Source organism: Malus sylvestris, chromosome 1 (assembly GCF_916048215.2).
Source record: "Malus sylvestris chromosome 1, drMalSylv7.2, whole genome shotgun sequence".
Lineage (NCBI taxonomy): Eukaryota > Viridiplantae > Streptophyta > Magnoliopsida > Rosales > Rosaceae > Malus > Malus sylvestris.
This window is the reverse complement of record NC_062260.1, coordinates 13,482,025-13,501,377: the sequence shown is the minus strand read 5'-3', so window position 1 is coordinate 13,501,377 and position 19,353 is coordinate 13,482,025. Positions and strand designations below refer to the sequence as shown.

The 19,353-nt window shown below is 37.3% G+C and overlaps 3 protein-coding genes across 6 annotated transcripts in view; 1 reads left to right on the top strand and 2 right to left on the bottom strand.

Annotated features, from left to right (window-relative positions):
- The window catches only part of LOC126631834 (putative ripening-related protein 5), a 41,192-nt gene extending 31,782 nt beyond the window's left edge, over positions 1 to 9,410 (bottom strand). For 3 of the 4 annotated variants that reach the window (XM_050302013.1, XM_050301993.1, XM_050302021.1), the window contains exons 1-3: positions 9,100 to 9,410; positions 8,909 to 9,001; positions 7,359 to 7,439 (exon numbers count right to left, since the gene is read on the bottom strand). In XM_050302013.1, coding sequence (XP_050157970.1) covers positions 7,359 to 7,439; positions 8,909 to 8,941 — 114 coding nt within the window. In that variant the 5' untranslated portion in view covers positions 8,942 to 9,001; positions 9,100 to 9,410. The remainder of the gene's footprint in view (positions 1 to 7,358; positions 7,440 to 8,908; positions 9,002 to 9,099) is intronic. The other variant, XM_050302003.1, reaches the window with a different exon arrangement.
- Positions 1 to 19,353, bottom strand: part of LOC126631659 (tRNA-specific adenosine deaminase TAD1-like) — a 92,397-nt gene that overhangs the window by 8,847 nt on the left and 64,197 nt on the right. The gene's annotated exons all lie outside the window — the stretch shown is intronic.
- LOC126631827 (kiwellin-1-like) lies at positions 12,322 to 13,584 on the top strand. The gene has a single exon (XM_050301988.1). The coding sequence runs from the start codon at positions 12,800 to 12,802 to the stop codon at positions 13,370 to 13,372; it is 573 nt and encodes a 190-aa protein (XP_050157945.1). The 5' UTR covers positions 12,322 to 12,799; the 3' UTR covers positions 13,373 to 13,584.

The following is a 19,353-nucleotide window of genomic DNA, read 5'->3' as shown; positions in this document are numbered from 1 at the left end:
AATTTAAAAAAAAATATGAAACTCAAAAACTAAAACTTAAAAATTATAATGGTTATCAAACAGGTAAGTGATTTATTTTCAATATAGATCTGATGTAAACAGATGGCTGAATGGGTTGAAAACGAAATGACCGACAAAAATCAAAAGGAGTGGTCAGTCTCTGATTTAGGCCCATGATACCTTTATGAAAAAGAACGACACCACGGTTCAAACCCAAGGAAGGGTCCATCACTTTTCGTTTGTCATTTATTTTCCTAAGGACCTTGAGCTTCCCCAAGGGATTGTGATTAAGTTATTTAAGTCGTTGGCTTCTTAATATCATCTTTCAATCAATAATCAAAACAAGCCTTTCAGTTTTCAATTAGAATCTGGTGAACTTTAGAACTTGTTCTTCAAGGGCTTATGTTGGTATCCCTGTTAGTTTCGTGTTGCATCAAGATCCCACCAATCAAATTATGTGCAAGATCTACGCATGACCCTTTTGTCTAGGTCCTTATATATGTATGGTTAGTTTTATGCATATACTCCTATAGTTTCCATTGCAGGAAACATTGCATATGCAAACCCTAGTGTTGAATTTTTAGGTTTGTTTGAATTGTTTATCTCATAAATGGATCAATGAAAGTACACGACAGGATATATAGGGAAGGAGAGAAAGGGAACCGGTTACAAGCAACCTTTCCCTAACACAACTCTAACAACTAGGTAAACCCTAAAGCTATCAACATCCTTAAATCAAGGGATTTCATCAATCAACTAAAACCCATATCAACAAGTCAACTAATCCTTAATTTGAGGGAGCCATTACGAGGACCATGCTCAGGACAACTAGGTCCATCAGTCACTCCATAGAGTCTCATGCATATCTTCCCATTACTCCAATATCTTCCAATAATTATACTTCAACACCCCTCTTCAAGTTGGATCGAGGGAATTGATCGAGCCAAGCTTGCCCAAAAGATGATACAACTGAGCAGAGGGCAGAGCTTTAGTGAATAGGTCAACCAATTGATCATAACTGCAAGTGAACACAATGTGAATGACCTGAGATTGAACTTGAGATCGAACAAAATGACAATCCACCTCTATATGCTTCGTTCTTTCATGGAAGACAGGATTAGCAGCAATGTGCATGGCTGCCTGATTGTCATACATGAGAGGCATAGAGTTAGAACAATGAAACCCTAAATCATATAGAAGTCTGTTGAGCCAAATAAGCTCACATGCAGTGGCTGCCATTGCACTATACTCAACTTCTACACTTGATCGAGCAATGACCTGTTGCTTCAATAAGCTCACATGCAGTGGCTGCCATTGCACTATACTCAACTTCTGCACTTGATCGAGCAATGACCTGTTGCTTCTTGCTTTTCCAAGTTACAATATTGCCTCCCACAAACGTGCAATAACCTATAATGGACCTTCTATCAATGACATTGCCTGCCCAATCAACATTAGTGTAACCACTTATGCTTGTAGATTGGTTGTTTTGCATGAGAATTCCTCTCCCAATAGACCCTTTAAGATAATGAAGAATCCGTTTAACAACTTTGAATGATCAACGGTGGGAGAATGCATAAACTGACTAACCATCTTCACTACGTAGGTGATATCAGGACAAGTGATAGTGAGGTAAATCAACTTACCAACCAGTCTTTGATAATAACTCACATTATGAAGAGCTTCCCCATCCATGGTAAGCTTGAGTTTGATGTCCATTGGAAAGGCTGCAGGCTTAAAATCAAGTAGATTTGTCTCCTTGAGAAGATCAGCTACATATTTTCTTTGATTTAGGAACAATCTTTGGAAGAAGTGCCATTTATATGCCAAGAAAATACTTCAACCTCCCAAGGTCTTTCATGGCAAAGGTCTTGTGTAAAGATTGCTTTAAGGCTACAATCTCATTTGCATTGTCACCTATGATTATAAGATCATCCACATAGATAAGAATCATCAACCTTCCTCTTGTGCCAATTCGAAGAAATAGAGAGGAATCTGCATTATTTCTAAGAAAACCAGCCCTTTCCAAAACTGAGCTAAGCTTGGCATACCAAGCTCTTGGAAATTGCTTTAGACCGTAAATAGCCTTGTGAAGCTTGCATACGATACCATTTTGAGCTTGACCATAACCTGGTGGTGGTTGCATGTACAATTCCTCTTGCAATTCTCTATGGAGAAATGCATTTTTTACATCCATTTGATATAATGACCATCCACGATTAACTACAACAGATAAAAGAACTCTAATAGTGTTCATTTTGGCTACTGGAGCAAAGGTTTCTTTGTAATCCACTCCAAAGGTTTGAGTGAATCCACATGCAACCAGACTACCTTTGTGCCTTTCGATCGAGCCATCAGCCTTGAATTTCACTTTGAATATCCACCTACTACCAACATCTTTCTTACTAGAAGGTAAATGAACAAGACTTCAGGTTTTGTTGTCATTCAAGGCTTGTAATTCCTCTAACATTGCCTTCCTCCACTGAGATAATTGATTAGCTTCCTGAAAAGTGCTAGGTTCAACATTATTGGCAACTTCAATGAGAAACGCAGTGTGAGAATTTGAAAAACAGTTGTAATTCAAAGCTTAGTGAGGGGATGTCTTGAGGCATAAGTAACATAGTCCATCAACTTGACTTGTGGCTTTCTTGTTCGAACATGATATCTCCTTGCCTCTTGAGGTGTGGTTGATTATGAAGGGGTTGAGCTTGCTTGCACTTCACTTGCATGCTCACTAATGGATGAAGAGTGTAATTGGCCCACACTTGGAAGCAAGTCAGCTTGAGCTTCTTCAAGGTTTTAACAATCAGAAAGGTGATCCTCTTCTAGTGTATTGTGGTCACTCACTCTTGGTAAGACAACCAAATCACTCAAGGTCTCACTTTCATCATCATGAGTCATTTTTCTTTTATAGTAGGGTACTGTTTCATCAAAACAAACATCCCTAGACACAATAAACTTCTTCGTGATAGGATCAACACATTTGTATCTCTTCTGAGTTAGTGAGTATCCAACAAAGATACACTTCACTGCTCTTGCTTCCAACTTGTCACAATTGGGTGCTTGCACATGAACAAAGCAGCTGCAACCAAAGGTTTTAAAATGTGCCAATTTGACTGCCTTATTGTGTAGGGTTTCATGTGGAGTTTTGAACCCCAATATTCTACTTGGAAGTCTATTGATTATATAGGCAACAGTGAGAACAGCATGTGACCAATATCTCTTGGGAACATTCATGTGCAACATTAATGCTCGAGTTTTTTCAAGTAGGTGTCTATTCTTTCTTTCTGATACCCCATTTTGTTGAGGTGTTCCTACACAATTGGTTTGGTGAATGATCCCTTGTGAACTCAAGTACTTAACCATGTTATTGGATAGAAACTCAGTCCCATTGTCTAACCTAAATACCTTAATGGTTGAGTTGTGTTGAGTTTGTACAAGGTTATGGAAATCTTTGAATATGCATAAAACCTCACTTTTTTTATTTCATAAGGTATAGAAAGGTGGTACGAGTGAAATCATCAACAAATATGACAAAAAATTTATAACCATCCATTGATTCAATTGTAGGTCCCCAAACATCAATGTGTACAATCTCAAATGGTTTACATGTCTTAAAAGCAGAAGTGCCAAAAGGTAGTCTAACTGACTTTGAAAAATGACATGTTTCACATTTAAGTGGTGACTGACAAAACATGGGAAACAACTTTGACAACACAAGTTCATATCGGTGAGTAAGTCTTTAGTGCCATAGTTCTTGATGTTCAAAATACATGGGTCCGGCTTGAAAGGCTCTAGGCATGATAGAAATTTTGCACAGGTAGTATTAAGGAGGAATCATTCACCAATCATCTTCTTGGTGATGATATCCTGAAAAATAACCTTGTTTGGTGAGAAAATGGCATGACAGTTTAGGGAGCTTGTAATCTTTCCTACTAAAAGTAATTGGAAAGAAAATGAGGGAACATAAAAGGCTAATGACTCATTACTATTTGTGAATATACCAGCTTTTCCCTTACCCAAAACCGACACATTTTTTCCATTTGCAACCCACACTAGTGAGGATTTTTTGAATGCTTGAAAATCATGTAAATTTGAAAGTTTGTTTGTCATGTGGTCAGTGGCACCAGAGTCAACAATCCAACAATCATATTCAGTGCTTGTTTGTAAGGCAGTGGAGAAAGCTTTGAGCATACCTGAGGCCTCTTCATGTCTTTCAGATTTGTTATTTGCAAGGAATCCTGTAAACTGCCCTAGCATGGTAGTGTGTCCTCCATCCTCAGTTTGAGAAGTTGATGCAGCATTCCCATGCCTCTTGGTTTCCAAATACGCAACATACTCGTTTATGAGAGTCACAGGACTTGCAGTGAAGTCCATGGATCCAAGAGGGACCCTAAAGGTGAAGTTTGATGCATATTGACTCTTAAAGTGGCTTGATGGAATCATCTTCCCTTCCTCGGTGAATTTTGGCTTCAACTTAAGATAAAAAATCCAACATTTTTCTTTCACATGACCAACACCATCACAGTAGGTACACTTGAGATAAGTATTCTTACCCTTGTATATTTTTTGGTTTGTAGCATAAGCTCGAGCTTCAGTTGGCCTTAAACTTGTCTCACCATTCATAGCTTTCTTCCTAGCTTCTTCACGTTGGACAGTAGCACACACACTTTTGAAGCTTGGCAGTTCTTGGCTCATAAGTATGTGGCTTCTGAGATCCTCATACTCATAACTTAAGCTTCCCAGAAGCTGGTATATCTTGTCTTCCTCACCTCTTTTTTAGTAGGATACTTGCATATGTGGTGTGTGGAAGATACACATCTAGTTCATTCCACATAGTTTGGAGGCTGCCAAGATTTTTCACAAAGGACTTCCCTTCTTGTTGAACACTTGCAATGTCTTTCTTTAGTTGAAACATTCTTGCATAGTTGTTTTGGTTTCCATACATGTCCTTCACTAAGTTCCACAAATCTCGTGAGGACTCCGAGTAACTGAATATTTCTGCAACATACTTCTCCATAGTATTGAGAAGTAAGGACATGACAAGCTAGTCTTTGCATAGCCAAGCCTCATAAGTTGATAAGGTGATTTTAGGAGCTTCGATGCTTCCATTTACAAAACCAAGCTTTCCTTTTCCTCCTAGGGCAAGTGAAACTGCACGAGACCATGGTAGGTAGTTGTATTCATTCATCAAGGCTGAACACAAACACTGATTTGTGTTAACCTCAATGTCTAATAAATTTGAAGGAGAGGTATATGAGTTGTCACCCTCAATATTTATTGAATCTTCCTCAGCCATATCTTAAGGTTGAAGGAAGGATGCAGCAGAAAGAAAAATGGCTGGAGGCAGGTAACAAACCTGCTCTGATACCATGTTAACTTTGTAGGTTTGTTTGAATTGTATATCTCATAGATGGATAAATGAAAGTACACGACATGATATATAAGGAAAAAGAGAAAAGGAATCGGTTACAAGCAACCTTTCCCTAAACAACTCTAACAACTAGGTAAATCCTAAAGCTATCAACATCCTTAAATCAAGGGATTTCATCAATCAACTAAAAACCATATCAACAAGTTAACTATTCCTTAATTTGAGGGAGCCATTACGGGGACCATACTCATGATAACTAGGTCCATCAGTCACTCCATAGAGTCCCATGCATATCTTCCCATCACTCCAATATCTTCCAATAATTATACTTCAACACCTAGTTTTAAAAATTCTTCCATCTTGCATTTGTACCAAGATATCAACCCTTGTTTGCTAATGGTCTTTTTCAAATTTATCTGCGATACTTCATACAAGGAAACTCAGTTCACACATCTTCCTTGCTCTAACAAAAGCAATTTATGTTTCCAATTAAATAGAACTCTCTAACCCTAATCAATACTATAGCTATTTGGGTTAATATTTTAACTTTGGGCTTAGAAGAAAGAGGCCCAAGGGTGCCAAATTACAAGGGTACTTGCCCGAAGCCTAACATCAAGCTCATAGACAAATTGAAGCCTTCCCATCCAAGATGCATGCCATGTGCTTACCAGTAAAGTCACAAGTGATGGAAACTAACCTACTACTAACCAAAGAATATTTTCTAGTGGCATTCCAAGTAAAATGTTGATGACTTACTACTCTCCAAGTGCTTTCGGGCAAGAGCAAAAGTTACAACAATCGGGTTATTTTGCCTATAAAAGGAAGAAGAGGCCCCAAAAACAATGACACTCAGCCAATTAAACAAACAAACATACAAACTTTGCTCTCAACCCAGATTGCATCCAAAAGTTGAAATTAGCCCAAATTCAGTCCTTTTTTAGCAACAAGCTATCTCTTATCTAGTTTAAAAGCTCTGATATTTCCTTAGTAATGCAATATCGATTCCCTTGTGTAAGCTTGTTTACCATCCATCCCTTTTTAGCATATAAACCCCTGTTAATTCAAAAAGAAGTGACTGCAAGAGGTCCAACCTTGCCAGACAAGATGAAATCTTGCCCGAAGCTCTTTGTTTGTTTTCTAAATTAGTAGATCTATTGCTTAATGCATTCTCCAACATGTATTCAAGTTATTTCCATCAGTTTTCCTATTTTAAGAGTTCCATTTGCATCTAGATCTAGTTAGTTTAATGGATATGTTTTCATTAAAATCAATCAAGAACCAAGTGAATGGCATAAAGGGCTTTGGACTCCCTTCATTTGAACATACAAGATTATGAACTAAAAGTCCTTATTTACAAGGCAAGAAAAAGAACTTAATGTGGACTTAACTCATCCACAACAATCTTTTGATAACAAGAAGTTTAAATAACTTAGGGCGCAAGTAATCGACTTAAAACACACTTGTTCTACATCTGCTATACTGAGATAGCAGTGGCACGCCTAGCACTTAGTTAGTTTTGATTGCGAGCCTCAAGGCCTACACCTAAGGCCCCACAAAGGCACATTTCAGAACTTACTTTGTTCTCTTCTTGTAGCACATCAACAAGCAAGAGCTCGACTACACATCCAAAGTATCAATCCCTTGGAGAGCTGTGTGCACGAGCCAAGGATGCTCTCCAGATAAATCTTTGCCCGAACAATAGCGCATATATATATAGGGTGGGCACGGTGCAGTTCCACCCCTTAACCGGAACCAGAATCTGAAAATATCAACGGTTTGGTTCGTTGCAGTTCCGCTTAAATTGATTACTAGAACCTTACAGTTCGGTCTACACCGGTTCCAATTTGGTTCTTGCCAGTTTATGGTTCCGAATACTAAATTTTTTTAACACCAAATCATCAAGCATTCAAATACATCTCCACACTACTAAATATGCTAAATATGAGACAAGATAATTAATCAAGTACAATTAAGTTTAACTAACCTGGAAATGTAGAAGATAATTAATCAAACAGTAGAAGACAAGAGTGTGCAGATGCCCTCCGCTCCAAAATTTCACAAAAAGCTTCAAATGGGAAACAATAGAAGATAATTAATCAAACATCTGTACGCTTCAAATTGAAAGTGGACACAAAATCTTTATTTAAAAGGACAGAAGGTTTAAGCATGATATACATGATACGCCCTCCCATGATGAAATGAGAACAATAAATTAGGTCTCAATCGTCTATTTGCGAATGGGCTAAGTAATGTATATGCCTCAATGCCACTGTACAGGGAGGACATCCATTCAATCAAAATGACCCCAATTAGACAATTACGTTATACTACTTTTCATTTTGTATTATTTCTGTTGTGGGGGTACTTTTAGTTCTCAGCTTCCTCAATTTGCATTATAATAGAAAAAAATAACATTACTTATTTCAGTTCAACCATACAGTCCATGACTCCATGTAAGAGCCAATATCATATACCTCCAGAGAGCCACAACTTTCTTGTTACTCCCCAAGAACAGAGCATTATATTCAAACAAAAGATAATAATCTCAAGGGCAAGCCTGAAAATACCAAACATCCTCAAAACCAAAGACTATGTCTTATGAAAGAACAATGTCGAGAGAGGTGCCCATCTCCAATGTGGAGATGAGAAATACATAATCTTTTGTTCTTTTGGTAGGAAACAAGAACTTATTACCAAATAGAACTCGTAAAAAATAAAGGCCTAATCGGATAAATGGTCCCCGTGGTCATAAGGTATTCGGATGATAGCCTCTGTGGTAAAAAATTTCGGATTTAAACCACTGTGGTCTAAGTCTATTAGGATTTAAACCCCTGTGGTCTAAGTCTGTTAGGATTTATGCCCTTCTGTTAAATAATGTTGACGTGGCTGCCACATATATGTCACGTGGCTGCCAGATGTCTGCCACATGACATATATGTGGCAGCCACGTCAGCATTATTTAACAGAAGAGCATAAATCCTAACAGATTTAGACCACAGGAGTTTAAATCCGAATTTTTTTACCACAAAAACTATCATCTGAATACCTTATGACTACGGGGACCATTTATCCGATTAGGCCAAAAATAAAATACAAGATATCAACCACAAGAGAAAAACAAAAACCAAGGTCCAAAACCATAAACATAAATCCTATGAAACCCAAGTGTTCGTTCGATAAGCACAGAAAAAAGAAACAATAAAAAATCATAATCAAACATCTACACACATCCAATTGAAAGTGCAACCTAAAGGCCTTCTTCTAGTTGATTGACCAAAAATGCTGATACACAACCCCTGCAACCTTTCTATTTTCTAGTTCCATGTCTAATCCAAGTCCCAAACCATTCTTAAGAAAATCATGTTCCTGCCCTCCCACTCCCCAGATGGTAACACTTCTTACAACCCAAACCAAGGAAATAAAATAAATTCTTTTCAAAATCAAAGTAATTATAGTTCTGAGGAAGCATATGTCAATATTACACAGGGTCATGAAAGCTTCAAAAAAAAAAAAGAAGCAATAAAAAACCCAAACCTTGAAAAACAAAAGCTCAATGAGCCATACCATTCTCGAAGATCCTTTCGCGAGAAGCTAAGATATCCCTCTGCGTGGAAGCCATGGGAGCACCTGAATTGACAGCGCAATCAATCACCATTCACCAATCAGAAAACAAAGTTTCAAGAAATTCACACAATTGATTGGGGAAAGTGAGAAAATGATCGAACCTAATAATTCAGATGCGATGCGGTGGGGACTGAAGTGGGGAAGGTGAGTGAAGCAAGAGGTCCTCCGCAGCATGCTTCAGAGACTTGACGAAGGGGTGTAGAGAGAGAATATGAGAAAAGATAGAGAAAATACAATGAGGGAGGACGGAGGATGAAGTTGTCGCGGAGGAGGGATGACGAGGGTCGTCGCAGAGAGCCGCGAGTGAGGTGGGCGGCGACTCGGCAGAGTGAAGAAGCCTACAGGAATGGAAATCTAAAAGTGTGAAATGGGCGATGACTGATGAGGCCGTGAGTGAGGATGAGGGAGGGTGATACTTGGTGAAACTAATTTTTCAACTTAACCTATTATATCATGACATGTGTATATATATAATTTATTTATTTATTTATTTATTATTAATAAAACGGTTCAGTTTGGTTCCGGCCGGTTTTCGTTCATTTGAAACCGGAATCGAACCGGTTTGAAACGGTCCGAATCGGTTTTTGACTCAAAGTTGACTTTTCCAATCAACACGGTTCTTTTCAATTTTTTTTCATACGGTTCGATACAGTTTGACGGTTTGACGGTTTTTATGTCCACCCTTATATATATATATATATATATATAATTAGTCGCGGTTAACATTCTACCAATCAAAACCACTATGCTGTTGAAAAGTTAAAATCGTATGTCAGAATCGCATTGTACATGTCCCCTAAAATTGACTACTTGTTTGCTTATTCCAACTAAGGAAACATGGATTTTATTGTTTCAACTTTCATATGTTTGTCATGGCTTCTCGCCATCGGCAGGTTCAGCACTCCCACTGCCATATGATTCAGTTGTAAACAAAACGAAGCACAGTAAGAAGACATATATGGCAAAATGTCACCTTCAGATGGAAGTTTAAAATCGTATATGGCTTTTCACGGGGAGATGGCACATGTGAAAGGAACTATTGGCCGTCATGAATTTATACTGATTTATCATAAGAGCAGTTCCACCGGAGGTGGAATAGCCCAGCACCCAGTCAAAAAACCAGGCTGGCATCCTGTCAATTCACTCCGGCCCAGCAACTTGCCTGGCACTCAGCCCAAGCTGGTCTCTAGGCCAGTCCAAAATTGATTGACCAAGGAGCCGGGATATTTGCCTAGCGCGTGCCTTTCACGCGGAAATCGTCCTCGATGATCTGATTGGGGCCAAGCTGGAGAACAATTTCGTTGGGTTTTTTCCAATGTCAACCTCTGATTCCGAGGTACAGCAAAACAGAACAACATATAAACAAACCCAAAAAGCAACGGCAAACCAAGAAAAACCCATATCACAATTTCCAATACTGAGCTCAAGAAATTAATTTTCTGAAAATTTGGATAGAAAAAGGCCACCTTCCAATAGAAAGCTGCGGTGTTTCATTTTTCTGTGGGGGAAGACTAGAAGAGTTCCTTAAATCCGAATGGGTAAAGAGAGAAAGAGAGGGAGAGAGAGATGCAGAGGGAGGTTCCAGGGGTGCGGAGCGAAATGGTGAGGTTTTGAGGGAGGTTCCAGAAGAGTTCCTTAATAAAATTGATAATATTTTAATAAATCAAATTATTATTTTATAATAAAAATTAATAATATTTTAATAAAATTAACTAGGCTATTTAGTTTTAGGGGTGGAAATGCCTTGGCTTATTATTGTTCATTGGGGGTCTATTACTGTTCACTTGAGTGGATAAATGTGCTGGGTGCTGGCGCAAAGTCTTTAGGGGTGGACTTGCTCTAAACAAAATAATTAGTGAATTAGAAAAATCGCCCTCAACTATGAGTTTTATTGAAAAATACTTCAAGAGTTCAAATTAGTGATCAATCAGAAAAATCACCCCACAACTATGTCATGAGTTTAAATTTAAAGTATTTTTGTCTAAATTATGATGTTATCATATGCTTAGAAGCCCTCAAATAATCAGCATATATAGCAGAATCGATATCTTGGTGCCTCATTTACCCACTGAAATAAGGATTTCAGCATAGGCTAAAGGAATTGTGCACACTTGCATTTAAATAAACTAGGTGGAGAGAAATGAGCCCTCAACGTATAATAAGCTAACAAATTTTACCGCTGCCTTGGATGTGGACAGGCATTTCAAGCTAAAAATCTTTCCAATAATTTTTATTGATTGATCTCTTAGTATTTTCTTATTGATGAACCATCTAAGTATGTGTGTGCGCAAGAAATGACAATAGGTGTCTTTTTTTTTTTTTTTTTTTTTTTTTTTTTTTGAAGAAGAAGAAGAAGAAGAAGAAGAAGAAGAAGACAATAGGTGTCTTAATAGCCTAACCACTTTCATTTCGTAGTAAGCATGCAAAGTTTAATTGATGAGCAGCATAGCCTAAACATAACAGAGGGAACGTAACCATTCCCTGGAATATCACACCCTTCCTTGTACAAACGCCCAATTGTTAAGGTGTACAAATTTCTGGCACTGTCGCAGAGCTGGTTCAAGAAAAAAAAAACTCAAAATCCACTCTCTAAGAGATATTGTAAATTTTGAGTAGAAATTTCATTGTCCCACATTGGTCATTACCAAAAGATTCACTCACTTTATAAGGCTTTATCCCTTATAGAAAGTGGTTGGAGTGATGAACCATGGAGAATAAAATTGGGTTCAATCTTAGGGTTGGGTTTTTTAGTGTACTAATTAATTGATAAAAAAAAAGATGGGCCTTAGGGCTCAGGCTCAAATAATTAAATTATTTAATTAATTATTTTTAATTAATTTCGGATTTAATTAATTAAGTATTTTTTATATCAACAGACTCATATTTTCAAATGAAGTCTGAAGTGATGAAAGAATACCAGAGAGCAAAGCACCCCTCTGAGAAGATGTCTCCAAAGAGACGCATCACATTCTCATATATGTTGCGAATTGGAATAAACATATTATATGTACATTCATCTGTATGGCATTTAGAACATAGAAAAATTAAAAATTCTTCTTCTACAATCCCAAACATTCTTACTGAGAGAACCACAAAGAAATTTGCCAAAAGTCAAGTTTGCCGGTGCTGGAATTCTGACTTAGATCGTTGAATTTTGATGAAGCAGACGTCTGTAGAACTACAAGCACTAAGTAGGGACGAAATTTCTGTTTAAGGATATTGCAGTACGCAAGCCTCGATCTTCAATTTGTCTGTTTAATATTGCAATACGCAAGCCTTTCCTTTCTAGTTGTTGTTGTTGTTATTATTATTATTATTATTATTATTATTATATTGATGGATCTTTTAGTATTTCACATCGATGAATCCTAATAAGTACTGGAATCAGCCAAGCCCTCATCTCACACAGCTTGGATACCGAACGAAATAACACAAAATACAAAAGTGATACTTAATACTTAGATGTGGTGATATTCTTTAGAAAGCTTTTGACAGTCTAGCTACTGTCTGCAGATATTCATATTGTACGTTTGTGATTATTTTTAGTTCATATATCTCATCAATTGTATTTGTATACCGATCGGTATGTTTAAGAAACAGTAGACTGTACTCTACAAAGAGTTCAAACAATGTATAATTTAACATTAAAATCCCAGCTGTTTCAAACACTTCAAGGTATCCAAAGAAAAAAAAAGAAAGAAAAAACAAACAACAGTACTGCATGCATGTCCTATATATATAGCCAGCTAAAGGATCCGAGTTCTTCAAACAGCATAAACCAAAGCAGGAAGAAGAAAGAAGATGAAAAACAAGATTTATTCAGGTGCTTTGCTCTTCATCTTGATTATTCTTGCTACGAACTGGTTGAGCATAGACGCTCAAAAATGCAAACCTAGTGGCAAGCTTAGGGGGAAAAAGCCTCCTCGAGGACAATGTAACAAAGGGAATGACTCCGAGTGCTGCAAAAATGGTCAGCTTTACCCCATCTTCAAGTGCTCGCCGCAGGTGTCTAAGCATACGAAAGCAACCTTGACCATCAACAGCTTTCAAAAGGGTGGTGATGGCGGCGGTCCATCAGCATGTGACAATAAGTACCACTCGGATAATACCCCTATTGTGGCATTGTCAACGGGGTGGTTCGACAAAAGGAGACGGTGTTTCGGCCACATTACCATCCATGGTAATGGAAGGAGCGTCAAAGCGATGGTTGTCGACGAGTGTGACTCCACCATGGGATGTGATGCCGAGCACGATTACCAGCCTCCGTGTCCTAACAATATTGTTGATGCCTCTAAAGCTGTTTGGAAGGCCTTGGGGGTGTCAGAAAGTGACCCCAGGCGGGGTTTTATGGATATATTCTGGTCTGATGCCTAAGTGAGTGGTTTCCTCCATTTTCCAATAAAAATTACTGTCAAAGCTAGGTTCAATGCTTTTGTTGGGCTAGCTCATGCCTCATAGTGCTACTGTGTTAAAGAGTGTGAAGCTGTACTAAATGTTGTACTATGTTATTCTCTCTTATTTCTTCTTTCCTATTTCCAAGTTGTTGGTGGATAAAGTTACTTGAATTAGTGAAATGAATAATGTTTTTTTCTGTCATATATTTGCTATGTCGTTTTTTCAATAGTGTGAATGATATGTTATGTTGTTAAGCTGTCAATTCAGTAGATATCAAATTAGGTTGTTCATTGTGTAGCTTCCGAACTCCCATTCCCCTTAGTGTAAAACATATCGTTGTATTCAAAAAGTTGTCAATTCAGTGCACTTTGCATTTAGACTGTAGTCCAAATAACCAATAATTTTTAATTTGACAGCATGACAATATAATCATTAACGTGACATTAACATTAAACGTTTGCATTACAACAAGACATTAACAACAACAACAAAGCCTTATTCCACTGAGTCAGATTAGCTGTATGAATCCCACAATGCCACTGGGCTTGATTTTGCCCCAAATGTTCTGTTAGCTCCAAATACTCCATATTTTTTCTTAAAGTCTCTTTTGCAAGTCTTCCCAAGTCCCGATTTGAAGGCTATCGGCCCAAGCCATCAAGGCTGTTGAGTGAGCAGAGTTCTAGACAGTTAGATGGAAAATATTAAGATAAATTTTTTATTATTAAGGGATAATATTATGGTTTTTAATCACAATAATTATGTTTTAATAATGAATTATCTTGACACAAGTGGCCCTTTACCATAGTGATAAAAATGTGGTGAGCTCTTACATGACGGCGTGGATTCAAATATCATAGGTGGCCAATCTAACATCTCATCTAATAAACTCTATTTTTTTTACCAAAAAAAAGGGAATTATCTTGACATTTAGGGCGTGTTTGTTTGACCTTCTTAGGAGTTATTGGACTAGACTAGATTAAGTGTTTGTCCAATCCGGTGTTTGTTGTCCACACTGGACTAGTTTTAATGAGACTAATGGGGACTCACCCAGACTGAACGCTTTGCTAAACGTTCTTATCGAGGCCCCTTGATTTCGAGCGGATTGCTAGTCCTGTTCTCTCCCATGTCGCTGATCCCTCGTCGTCTCCTTTCTTCTTCGTCCTTTCGCCCTCTCCCTTCTCCTTCACACCTTTGCCTGCTCCCTTGGGCCTTCACTATCCCACCCAAAAGCCTAAATCCAGACCTCAAACAAAAACTGAAAAACAATCCACCAACTCCCTTCATTTCTTCTTTGTTCAATTCACACACACACACGCTCTCTCTCTCTCTCTCTCACCAAAATCGCCATGGTTGTGGCTTTCGAGCACCGCATATTAGCTGCACAATCCTCCACCGCAATCTTAGCCCACGACTCTTGAGCATTCATGGAGCAATCTCAGCCCTTCCAAATCCACCGCCGCTAAATCCTCACTTTCATTCCCCATCGTCTCTAAACCAGTACGAGCTCGCCAAGATCACCGCTGTTGCCGAAAAATGGTGAGAGCTTCTCCTTTTTTAGCTTACAGTTTTCAATTTCTCCACTTGAATTTGATTTCGTTATGGTATGATTGGGAATTCATGACCAATGAGAAAGAAATTCATTACCAAATGAATGAAAATATAGTCATTTGCTGATTGTGAATTCAATTGATCAATGGGTATGTGCAAAAGGGTGATTTGGAAAGTGCCCAGGAGGTTTTTGATGAAATGTCCAAGAGAATTGGGGCTAAGTTTGGCTGAGGCTTGCTAAGTGCGAATGAGGCTGAATTTTGAGTTAAATTATTGTGATTGTGATTATGACTGAGTTTGAATAATTTTTTGTGGAGTCAAGTTTTTTAGGCTTCGAGGAAAGTATAGTCAATTGATGTTGCTTGCATAATTGTTTTGTGTATTTTTATTTGTCCAAAATTTGAAACTGAGATATAAGTGTCATATGTTGTTTGAATTTGGAATTTGGAATGTTGATAGTTGTGTTTATTTGTTAAGAAATTACCTGGAATGCTCCTATTGTAGAAAAGCTCAAAATGGGCATCCATATGGAGTGTTGGATAAATATATTATGATGAAAATTGTTGGAGTCAGGCATGATAAGGTCAAATTTGGTTGAAATTTTGATGGTGGTTGATATAGCATGGGTTTTTTTTTTTTTCATTATCCAGTTTCTTAGTCCAACAATGCACCAAACGTTTATTCTAAGTCAGTTCAGTTTAATCCCTAAAATTAGTCCAGTTCGAAATAGTTCGGTGCAACAAACGCACTTTTAAAACACTCTCTTCCTCACCTTCTGCTATTTCCTTTCTGTCGTCCAAACCCCAACGGCCTGGCTCATCCCCACCTCTCTCCTCTTCGATGAAACCCAGAAGCCACTGTACTTTTTTCTCCAGAATTTACAGTTGTTCTCTCTCTCTTAGCATGGCTACAAAGTTCTAAATATCCATTGAAAAATACTCGAGAAAATCCACATTTTGAATATGTAAACAGAAAAAATAAAACAAGATCTGAAACTTGTGTACTTCAAGTGGAAATGGGAAATTGATGACAAAAATTTAGGAAGAAGAATTTGAGCAATTTGAATTCGAAATATTTGTATCCTTCAATTTCAATTTCTACCTTAACTTGCATTTTCTAATTTCCCATCAAGCACGCAAATCAAATCATACCCAAAGACTATATTGAATCTCCATAGGCAAAGCACCCACATTTCTTCCCTACTAAATGGGGTTTTTAGATGGTTTTTTTTTTTTTTTTTTTTTTGGTAACTGGGTTTTTAGATGGGTTTGGCAGTAAAGCTGAGATGATTTGGGAGCAACCGTAAAGATGGAAGACGGAGGATGGAGTTCGGTGGGACCCATCTGCAGATGAAAAGACGGAGAGAGAAAGGATATAAGTTTTAGGCTTATTAGTCGAAATGCCTAATGAAACTGTCATTGAGTTTTAGTTTACCCTCTGAAACTGATGAAAAGACGGAGAGAGAAAGGATATAAGTTTTAGGCTTATTAGTCGAAATGCCTAATGAAACTGCCATTGAGTTTCAGTTTACCATTCGAAACTGATTTTATCTCATTTTGCCCCTTAAAACTGACATTTTTAACTTTTTGTTTCATCGAGGCTAAAAATTCAAACTTACGCTTATTAGTCGAAATGCCCCCTGAAACTGCCATTAAGTCTCAGTTTACCCTCTGAAACTGATTTTGCCTCACTTTCCTCTCTGAAATTGACATTTTCAACAGTCCATTAACGGAAGTGGGTAAAGTGAGACAAAATAATTGAAAAAATCTGTTTCAAGGGGCAAAATGAGACACAACTAGTTTCATGGGATAAACTGAGACTCAATGGTAGTTTCAATAGGCATTTCGACTAATAAGCCTAATTTTTTATTTTTAGCTTTTTATTAATTTTAATGATGGGACCCATCTACTGTATTGATTCATTTGAGAGAGGTATACGTGGCTTGAGAGTCCGGAAGGAATCGCTTTGTAAGCAAATCCTCCGAGCATTTCCATCAAGTTGGTACTGGAATATTGAATTGCTATTATCCATTTAAGATAGAGTAACGTTGGAAGACTAAATTTGAAGACAAAATTTGTAAATTAAATGATGTGTCACCAATAAGACTGAACACATTTATCAACGCTTAAGTAATAAATCAATCATCAACTTCCATGTCGTTTAGTTTTCAAAATTTTGTCTACAAATTTAGTCTCATTTTAAAATATGGTGATAATGATTATGTTAGCACGTGGTGATTGTGGTTTTGATTGATATGTGGTTGTGATGCAGTTAGAATCCATCATGGCAATGTGTTAATGATATAGGTTATAGCTTATTGTCGTAAAGCATTGATGACCTTATTATTGTCCTATAAAAAATTTCCTTAAGTTTTAATGACATACGACGATTGCACAATACAACCTATGCACTCTACCACTTCATCCGTCCAACTTGTATTCTATGGTTGATATCTCCTCTCAATTCTCAGATCTTTTGTAAGATAAATCCAAGAAAATGAAAGCGTTCACTTTTTGGTACTTCATGATCTCCAATCCTCACCCTTATCTCATTAGACCCATCATCTCACTGAATTTGCACTCCATATACTCTGCCTTTGACCTACTTAGATGAAGACATTTAGTTTTCAACACTTCCCGCAAAGGTTAAGCTTCACATTTACTCCTTCCTCTTTTTCATCTATCAGCACTATATCATATGCGACAAGCATACACCAAGGATATCCTCTTGAATATGTCCTGCTAACTCATCAATTACCAATGCAACAAGGTAAGGGCTTAAAGCTGAGCCTTGGTATATGCTTATGGGAAAGCTTTCAGTTTGTCCTTTATGAGTTTTTACTGGAGTCCTTGCTCCATCATACTATCATTTATTGCTTGGATATATGTTACTCTTACTCATTTGTTCTCTAGAATCCTCCAAAGAATTTCTCTTAGGATCCTATCATATGTTTTTTCCAAATCTATAAAGAGAATGTGCAAATCCTTTTGCACATCTCTACATATTTTCATTTATCTTCATAAGAGATAGATTGCCTCCATAGATGAGTGGCTTGGTATGAACCCCAATTGATTGTTTGAGACTCGTGTCTCTTGTCTCAATCTATGCTTAATTGCTCTCTCCAAAGGCTTCATTGTATGACTTATTAACTAGATACCCCTATAGTTTGTGCAATTTTGTATGTTCCCTTAATCTTGTATATAGGCCCCAAGTTATTTTTTGACACTCATTTGACATCTTCTTCGTTTTCAAAATTGTATCGAAAAGGTTTTTGAGCTATCACATGCTCCTCTTTCTTCTAAAAGTAGGTATTGGCTAGAAAGAGATCGTATGTCATTGCAAATCCAAAATGACTTCCCTCTTGTTTCTCTCCTCAGAACCATAGCCACCATAGAAACTTTTACCGTTGCATGTTTTCTTGCCCACATGTCCATTTAAATCTCCTCCTACAAGTAGCTTCTCCATAAATCTTATGGACTCATTTTGCATCAATAGTAGTTCTAAGTTCAATTGGCCCTTTCAAACTCTGAAAGGATATTCTTTCTAGCAATTTCTTTAATTGATGGATTTGGTATTTTTGAATCAACCAAGACCATTGTCTCGCACATATGGTGCCGATTTAGTCCCTGTGCTATCACCTTTGTAAAAATTCAGTTCCTGAATTATTTTTTGAGTAAAATAAGTCCCTAAATTCATTAAAAATTTAAATCCCTACTATTATATTCAAAACTATTTGATCTAATTTTCATCAACTGAAATCACTTGACACACTTTAGAGTGTAATATTGTTCTTTTCTCACCTATAAGCCCAAACATTTCATATAGGTTGCGAATCTAACTTCAAATTTACCCTCTAAAGTTAACTCCATATACTATTTTTTTATATGAAAAAATACCAATCTATCCTCTAATGTATATCACATGCAAATAACGTGATTTAAATTGACAAAAAATAATAGTAGCTTCGAATATAATATTAGGGATGTAATTGGTAGATTTTTATGATTCAATGACAGATTCTTTTGAAGAAATATTTTATGACACACCTCGGTCCCGATATCCCTCAAACACCAAGATGAGCATGTGTTGGCCGACACTCGAGGTGATGAAGCCATTTTAACATGCATGCAAGTTATAAAGAAAGAACGAACGTAAATAAAATAAGTAAATTTAAATATAATGAAATATGCGGATGTGTGAACATGTACAAAGCATACCACTAATCAAGAATACTACAAAACAACTATACATAACAATGAGACTACAAAGAAAGCGGGGGTCCTACACCGAGAGGACTTGAAGGTACCGATATGGGAACGCCTCAACGCTGGATCATACGTCTCGATTCTAAGTCCTGAAAGGGATGCAAAACAAAGCATATATGGACCAAAGTTTATAATAATAATACTAAG

What these genes read in the sequence shown, in the direction of transcription:
- LOC126631827 (XM_050301988.1), top strand. Translation starts at nt 12,800, where the DNA reads ATGAAAAACAAGATTTATTCAGGTGCTTTGCTCTTCATCTTGATTATT.